The sequence below is a fragment of the Microtus oregoni genome, unplaced genomic scaffold (assembly GCF_018167655.1).
Source record: "Microtus oregoni isolate MIOR12 unplaced genomic scaffold, Mior012 000002F_ref0000024, whole genome shotgun sequence".
Lineage (NCBI taxonomy): Eukaryota > Metazoa > Chordata > Mammalia > Rodentia > Cricetidae > Microtus > Microtus oregoni.
The window spans coordinates 14066875-14075416 of record NW_024543061.1 but is presented as its reverse complement, the minus strand read 5'-3'; the positions used below and the strand labels follow the sequence as shown (position 1 = coordinate 14075416).

The 8542-nt window shown below is 45.7% G+C and overlaps 1 protein-coding gene across 2 annotated transcripts; it reads left to right on the top strand.

Moving 5' to 3' along the window:
* Positions 1-2756: 2756 nt before the first annotated feature.
* On the top strand, positions 2757-7021 carry Tgoln2 (trans-golgi network protein 2). 2 transcript variants are annotated; one of them, XM_041633508.1, is made up of 4 exons: positions 2757-2859; positions 3109-4013; positions 5235-5318; positions 6422-7021. In XM_041633508.1, the coding sequence occupies exons 1-4, from the start codon at positions 2814-2816 to the stop codon at positions 6425-6427; spliced, it is 1041 nt and encodes a 346-aa protein (XP_041489442.1). In that variant the 5' UTR covers positions 2757-2813; the 3' UTR covers positions 6428-7021. The 2 variants fall into 2 exon arrangements, with proteins under 2 accessions (XP_041489442.1, XP_041489437.1); XM_041633503.1 differs by lacking the exon at positions 6422-7021 and adding an exon at positions 5560-6157.
* The last annotated feature ends 1521 nt before the right edge of the window (positions 7022-8542 follow it).

The following is an 8542-nucleotide window of genomic DNA, read 5'->3' as shown; positions in this document are numbered from 1 at the left end:
GGGCCTTCCCACCTCAGTTAACCGCCCCTAGATAACTTCTCACGGGCATGCCCAGAGATTTCTTTCCACGGTGATTCTAAAGTCCATCGGGTTGACAATAAAAATTAACCATTACAGCCACCATGGACAAACATCTATATAATGTTTATGGGCCTCACCAGATTGCAAGCTCTATGAAATTAAAGTCTTACTTATTTATGTACTTTTTTTTGTTTGTTTTTTTCAAGACGAGGTTTCTCTGTGTAGCCCTGGCTGTCCTGGAACTCACTCTGTGGAACAGGCTGGCCTTGAACTCACAGAGATCTTCCTGTCTCTGCCTCCTGAGTGCTGAGACTAAAGGTGTGCCCCATCATGACCATCTACTTTTGAGACTGAGTGTTACTTTGTTCTTCAGACTGGCCTCTAAATTCTGGTAGTTCAAAAGGTCCTTTGCCTCTGAGACTAGAGAGCTGCTTTTCCAGAGGACCCAGGGTCAATATCCAGCACCCATATGGTAGCTCATAACCATCTCTTAACTCCAGTTCCAAAGGATCTGATGCCCTGTTCTGGCTTCCTTGGGTCCCAGAAAGGGGACATGATGAATAAGCACAAAGGGAGACAAAATACACATACACATAAAACAATAATATGACAATTTTACTTAGAATAGCCTCTGTCTTAAACCCCCGGGGTATTAAGGACCATGGAACCGGGCATGAAGGCACACAACTGTAATCGCAACACTTCTAAGGCAGAGGAAGGAAGACTGGTGCCAACTGAAGGTCTTTCGAGTGAGTTCCAGGCCCACTGTGACTGCCTGTCTCCAAACAACAAAAAAATAAAACGAACATGGTTGTTGGGACTTGTAGTTTGAGCTAGGTCCTACTATTTGTTAAATCGCTGTTTATAAAACATCTAACCTGGCAAATGTTCATCAACGATCTCAAGCGCCCTGTTTCAACAACCCAGCACTACCTCAGATGACACAAGAGCTGAATGCAAACAGCAACCCATAGGTGGGCAGAAAGCAAAAATTAAAAAAAAAATCTACATGTGTGTCTGTACACCGTATGCATGCAATGTCTGTAGAGGCCAAAAGAGGGTGTCCAATCTCCCGAAACCGGAGTTACACACCTTTGTTAGCTATCTTGTTGGTGCTGGGAATAGAACTCAGGTCCTCTGGAAGAGCAGTTACCATTTTTTAACCACTCAGCCATCTCTCTAGCCCCAAAAGAATTTTTTTTAAGACAGGATTTCTCAGTGTAGCCATGGTTATCCTGAAACTAAACCAGGCTGGCCTCAAACTCAGAGATCCCTGTGCCTCTGCCTCCTGGGTGCTAGAAGACATATGCCACACTGCCAGGCTTCCCTAAAAGAATTTTTTTAGAAAAAAATTTAAAAAAAGAATTTAAGGAATATATATATATATAATATATACATATAACACACACACACACATATATATATATATATATATATATATATATATATACATTCTTAATAACCCAAACAGCAAAGTAGAAATATATTCTTCGCTGTTTGGATTATTAAGAATGTGTTGGGGCTGGAGAGATGGCTCAGTGGTTAAGAGCATTGCCTGCTCTTCCAAAGGTCCTGAGTTCAATTCCCAGCAACCACATGGTGGCTCACAACCATCTGTAATGAGGTCTGGTGCCCTCTTCTGGCCTGCAGACATACACACAGACAGACTATTGTATACACAATAATAATAAAAAAAAAGAATGTGTTGCTGCCAGACAGTGGTGGTTCACACCTTTAATCCCAGCACTCTGGCAGAGGCAGGCATATTTGAGTTTGAGGCTAGCCTAGTCTACAGAGTGAGTTCCAGGATAGCCAGGGCTACAAAGAGAAACCGTCTTGGAAAACAACAACAAAAATTGCTGAGGTGAGGCAGAGTTCTTGTCTAGTGTGCACAAAATCTTATTACCATGTAAATTGGGTTTGAGGAATACAAGCCTGTATGTAATCCAGTAGATCTGGGCAACAGGAGATTTTATATTCTGGATTAGAAAGATGGCTCAGCAGTTAGGGGTATGTGCTGTTCTCCCAAAGGACTAGAGTTCAGTTCCCAGCACCCATGTAGATGATTCTAAACTGCTTGTTAGCTCAAGCTCTAGGGGATACGACGTCCTCGTCTAGTCTCCAAGGGCACCCGTGCATAGATGGTACACACAAATAAATAAATTTTTGATATCCTATGTCTTAAATAAATAACTCAAGAGGGTCGTGTAATTCTAAACACTCAGGAGTCACGAGCTTGAGGCAATACAGTCTCAAATACATAAAAATTTAGGGGGGAAAATCCGTGGTAAATTCAAAGGGCCCTAGAGACCGTCAAGAAAAGGATTACGACCAGGAACGAAGTGATGATTTTGATTCTAGACGGGAAAGACCAGAACAGGGTACATTTTGTGTGGAGTGAGAAAAGCTCCACAAGCAATGGAGAAGATAGAAACCCGGGCCGACGACGCAGCGAAGCGGCTCCCGTCCCCGAGACCCCACATCATGAGCCGCGAGAGGCGACGCAGTGGCTGCCGGTCAGAACAATTTCCAAAGCGCGAGGACAAGTGAAGAGGAAAGAGACTGCAGAGCTCGTCAGAGCGCTGAGAAAAACAGGGCGAGCGGGGCTTGACACGCAGCCCGTTCCTAACGGAATACACAGCCGCGGACGGCCCGGACTCGATGGCCCGCCCTCGGAGGGGGGGGGGCTGCGCCGGAAGAGGAACAGCCCGCCGGAAAGGGAGGGGCCACGCGCTCCAAGTCCCCTGCGCCGCTCTCACGTCAGCAGTGAGGGCGGAAGCGAAGAGTACAGGATGCGGCTCCTGGTTGCGTTGCTCCTGCTAAGTGTCGCAGTGGAGGGTAAGAGCCCCCCCCCCCCCCCCCGCCCATCCCACTCTGTCCCTTAGGTCCCCCCCGTCCTCACCTCGGCGGCTCGTCTCCGGAGCTGGCGGCTTCCTTGCCTGACCCGACCCTCTAGCCATCTCCTACCTTCTCCCTCGGCCATCGCCGCTGGGCTCTTCCCGCTCTGAGAAGTCAAGCCCCCTTCTCTTCTCCCGGCCTTTTCTTCCGAGGACTCACTGTCTTTTCTGTTGCCTGTTCCTGATTCAGACACCATCTCAAGAACAGATGAGTCTCCTGAAGTAAAAGCTACGTCCCCGCCTCCTACGAAGGTAGAGCCTTCTAAGTCGGGAATGCCTGGCAGTCCGACGGGGCAGAAACAACAGCCATCCGCTGCCGGAGACCAGGTGGAGCCGACTACGGCAGCAGTTTCCAGTTCGGCGGTATCTGGACAGCAGGTCACTGCAACCGATCCCCCCAAAGACGAGTCGTCTGATCCCAAAACTCAGCCCGAGAAAACAGATACCAAGTCAACGGGGTCTGCACAACAGCCCCCGCCAGCCGACACCAAACAGAAAGAATCTGGGCAGAAGCCCACAAAAGATGATTCGGAAAAGCCCACAAAAGTTGATCCGGAAAAGCTCACAAAAGTTGATCCGGAAAAGCCCACAAAAGTTGATCCGGAAAAGCCCACAAAAGTTGATCCGGAAAAGCCCACAAAAGTTGATTCCAATGAGCCCGTCTCCAAACCCTCCTCAAATCAGGAGACCCCCAAGATTGAGAAAACCGAGCTAGCTGGAAAAGGACAGAAATCAACGCCTACTTCCAAAACTGAATCTGGGGAGAGACCAGCAGGAGACTCTGACTTCTCTTTAAAGCCAGAGGGAGGAGAGAAGTATTCAGAGCCTACTGAAGCTGTGGAAGCCAAGGAAGAGAGTGAGGTAGAGCCAGAAGAGGGCTCGCCACTTGAAGAAGAGGGTGTAAAGGTGTTGGACCCTTCCTCCAGTGAGAACCGAGAGGGACCGCTTATAGAGTCTGTGAATGAGGAGAAGGATATCTCTTATAAGGACAGTTCTGCAAGCACCAGTGCCGAGAGCAGCCACTTCTTTGCCTATCTGGTGACCGCAGCTGTCCTTGTTGCTGTCCTCTATATTGCTTACCACAACAAGCGGAAGGTAAGAGGAGACTGGGATTTCCCTAACCCTGAGAGCTTGGTCATGGACAGCTGTCTGTCACTCATCCGCTTGTGGGCTCAGAGAGTGTCAAGATCAACTTCAGTTTTTTTCAGACCCGACTAGGGCTTATGAAACTCTAGTTTTGTAAATCATGTGTTTTCATCATGTGACCTGTTTCCTGAGAGTTCTGCTGTAAAGTGCCAAGTTGGACATGAATTGTGACCTGACCTAATTGAGATTCTCCTCCCATAACTTGGACCTCAGGTCTTTCACAACCTCTGTAGGCCGAGTTCTTGATAAAGAGGCCTCTTCCTTTTTTCCCATGCTTGAGACAGTTTGCCATTTCTAACTTCTACTGCCACTGTCTTCCATCTGTAGGCAGAAAGAATATTTTCATTACCTAGTCTCTAATACCAGTGCCATAAAGCCCAAGGGCAGCTCTTCTGCAACCAGCAAGAGGAAATTGCATAAATGTACCCATCTTTGTGGTTAAAGTGGCACCCGTGTCCTTTAGAAACAACTCTGATGACAAAATGGTTGTGTGAGATTTTGAAGATAATTTCAGTAGCCTGACTTAATGGGAGAGTTCAATTTGTAATGGCCATCAGGCATATGCTATAAAGAACAAGGGAAGACGGACCATTAATACAAAGGCACAGGCTTCATTCCATACCCACATGCTTGTGATGAGAGCAGCAAATCAGTGATGCTGTTGAGGCAAGGTGTGGGAGCAAAGCGTGCATTTGTAGCTAGGAAACAGGCAGTGATTATGCTCTCTCTCTCTTTTTTCCTGAAGGACCTGACCTAGAGCTCTCTGGCAAGGGGACTGGCAGACCTTGGATTCGATCCCCACAATTAAGTCGTACAGATTCCCACAGGCTACACCCTCCATCTGTTCCCTATTAAATAGTATAAAGGATTTTCTTGTAACCAAGCCCCTTTAAAACCTTTACAATTTCATTGCTTACTTTTATGGTGCTGGGGGTTGAACTCAGGTTATGTGCATGCTAGGCAAACATTTTACTACATTGCAGTATCCCACGCTTGATTCAGCATTTGCCTCCTATGCCTTGTTTGAACTCCAGCACTGAAAAGTAAGAGAGAGAGAATAAAATTTAAATAGGCCTCTTTGTGGAGCTAGGTAACTGCCTCTGGCTTCAGGAGCTAAAGTACATCATTACAGAGCCAAATGTTAATCTATTTTCTTTTTCCTTTCCTCAGATTATTGCTTTTGCCCTAGAAGGAAAAAGATCCAAAGTCACTCGGAGACCAAAGGCCAGTGACTACCAGCGTTTAAACCTAAAGGTAAGGAAGAAGGAGCCAGGTCTAGGAAGGATACGAAACTTCAGTTGGGCCAATTCTGGGGATGCTGCCGTCTTTGTCGCCCAGTCTTTGGAAACTGCAAACAGGACCATCTGTACCATCTGTACAGTGTACATGTATCTACAAAGTTTGAGCTAGAAGCCTTTCAGTACTTTCACACTTGACAGATAACAGATCTCCTGGAAATATGACTTGTTTATCTGTCTGTCTGTTTTTGCCCTAGGCTTCCACTCAAAGACAACATCAGCACCTCTAGTAACTGCATACACTTTTAAACACCACTTGCACTGTTTCAGCTCTTGACACATGAGCATTGCGGTAAACATTAAACATCCAGATCTGGGGCTGGAGAGATGGCTACAAGTCAGTACTGCAGGCTGCCTCTCCTGATTATGGCCAGTCTGTCTCTGCCAGGAAGAGGAGCCTTGTCCATCACACAGCAGCAGGAGCTGAGGAAAGCTCTCCCCACAGGCACCTGGCTAGTCATGGTAGGTGGCTACAACAGGCACCTGCCCTGTTCTGTTAAGCAACAGAAAGGACATTGACAAAGAACAGTTGGTGACCCAGATGGGAACGATTCCCAGACTTCCTGCAGGGCACAGTTCACCGGTACAATTGACAGCACTACAGACTCTGCTCAGAACCTGTCATAAATAGGTCAGCCCCACAGTTTGCTCTAGCCTGCTTCTTTCCTTCATAATGGGCTCTTAAGGATTTTTTTCCTCCTTAATTTGTTTTAGTTGGAAAGAAAACAATGTACATAAAAATTATTCACAATAAAAATAGAGTATAAAGTAGAAGCCACTAATTCTCTCTACCTGCCATCATATTTCGGATTTATTTCTTTATTAGCAGGTATTAATTACATATTTTCACTGCATATTTTCGTGTGTGTGCCTGTATGTGTGTGTGTCTGTGTGTGTGTGTATTGTAGTTGATATTTACCACTACCCCATTACCCCGTCTTGTGTTGGATGAGTTTAATTCAGGCAGTTCTCCTGAACCTCACTTTCAAAAACACAACACTAGTATATGTTTCTGAAAAAGGTGAACGTTACCAACGAAATGTGTTGTTCTCATTTCAGCTTTGATTATTTTTTTGTCTGCAAGAACCTTGTGCTCCCTGCTGATTTGTTCCTGAATCAAGAAAAATGAAAAGACTGACCTTCTCTGGGGTTTGTGGCAAGTCCAGGCCAGCAGAGATGGGATTGCTTCAGGTTTTGCACCTGCACTTTGGTGACATTGTACTCTGGTGGTGTTTATACTTTTGTGTTTCCTTTATGCTGGTGTGTTCCGCCATTCGTTCTTCCAGGAGCGTGAGGAGGGAGCACGTGAAAACGTGACTGACTAAAGGAAGCCCCTCCCTTAGGCAGGCTCACGATGGACCACTCCCATAGCCGCTTTATCTTTGCAACTCTAGGAGGAAGCTGCAGAGAGATGCTTTCTAGACAAGAAACAGAAGATGATGGGTGCCATTCTGATGGGCAGAAAGGGGTTGAACCCTTATTCTCTGTAGAGGCCTCAGCTGCAAACCAGCGTAGCAGGTTTAAAGAGTGCTGAAGTCTGACCCACTTGACTGTCTATTTTTCTGTAAGTTTGCACTCTGGTTGTACTAGCATAAAAGGAACTTGGGGTTTCTGGAAGTAAAATCATGGTTCCATGGGTTTTTGCTTTGTTTTGCTTAATATGGTGATGATCATTGAACTGGTGTATTCTTGCATACGGTCACCCCAATAGGAAGGAAGTCCTTGGAAAGGGGCAGGTTCATATTAGTGCAAGGAAACACATAGGAGGGATTTGGTATGTATGAAAGGTTTTCCAAAAACTCCATTTTGCCTTTTTTGCCTATAATAGATAGATATTTAGGAAGTAACTACACTCTCCAAATTTCTCTTGTTCTGTTTAATGGTCCTCTCATCTAAGATGCCAAGGTAATGAGTAAAATCTTTCCTCTGGCATCTGGTCATGAAGCTGTAAGAGACCAAGTAGGCTCCCTGATATAATTGAGGATGTCTTGATTATGCTGTGTCTATCTGAAGTTTTATTGCAGTCTGTGTAGTCATGCCTAAAGAGAGAAAAGCCTCAGCTAATCTCAGGGATATGGAAAGACTGGGAAAAGGGAAAACACGATGGGAGAACTCAGTCTGAAGAAGATGTGGAATTCTTTCCCTGTACGGACTGCAGCAAGTGCGTGAAGTTTGTGTTCTTGGCGGGTTGCCTTCTAAGAGTAAGATCATGGCTACCGTTTTCTCAGCCGTACACAAATCTTCTATTAACTTTTCCAAGTGGAGGAAGCCCTTCTCACTCTCCTTCAGCTTTTCCTAACACCTCTCTAGCTCCCCCTCTTCATTTTCTCTTCCTCTTCCTGTTTGTGCGCCTCTGCATGCTTACCTCCAGTCTCTTAGGCATGCCTATTACCTATCCTGTTCTAGTTGCTGTTGCTTCCATTACCTTGCCTACTCTTTCTGACATTTCTGGCTTGTCTTGATCTGTTTTGCTACTGTTTCTAAGGTTACTCAGTTATCAGATCTCCAGATTAAGCAGCTCATTTTCACACCTTGTTCTTCACGCTTGATAAGTGGATGCTAGGGTCCACGCATTTTGACAGTATGAGTGTCTCTTGCAAATTGTGCTTTGACTTATCTTGTGGGAAGGGAAAGTGCACAGAGCCATGTCTCTATTGCTTTGGTCTCCTCAACTAATCCATCCATCCCTTATCCTCTCTGTGACTCTTTATATGGGCTCTTGGGATGCATACTTCCCAAGAACCCACTTCAGTTATACGCTAAAAATACATTGTCTCCTTGTCATCCATTCAGAATTTCTCTCTTGTACCTGTCAAGCTCCTCTATCTGTTCTTCAGATTCTTTAATCATCTGAAAACTCCACACTGCTAACTATAACATTTTTCTTGTCACAGATCCTCCCACCCCCCTTTAAAAAAAACTAAGTATACTCTCCATTAATTTTCAGGAATCACCTGAACTGGTTCTCCTGACATTTTCTAATGCCAGGATTGGGAACATGGATCTTTCCAGAATGTGTGCCCTGGTCTGAAGCTTCTGTCTGGAGTTGTATTCTCGACTAGATTCCTTGGCTTCATCATTCAGGCCACACTCCCTGTCTGCCTCTGCCTTCATCATGTCCTCTGTGTTCCAGCTTCTCCTGGTGCTCTTGGTTAGTTTTCCCCTCCTTTCGGCTCACTC

Bases quoted from the DNA above. Each gene is read 5' to 3' on its own strand.
- Tgoln2 (XM_041633503.1), top strand. From the start codon at position 2,814: ATGCGGCTCCTGGTTGCGTTGCTCCTGCTAAGTGTCGCAGTGGAGG. The intron at 4,014-5,234 runs GTAAGAGGAGAC...TCCTTTCCTCAG, and splicing joins CTTACCACAACAAGCGGAAG to ATTATTGCTTTTGCCCTAGA. The intron at 5,319-5,559 runs GTAAGGAAGAAG...TTTTTGCCCTAG, and splicing joins ACCAGCGTTTAAACCTAAAG to GCTTCCACTCAAAGACAACA.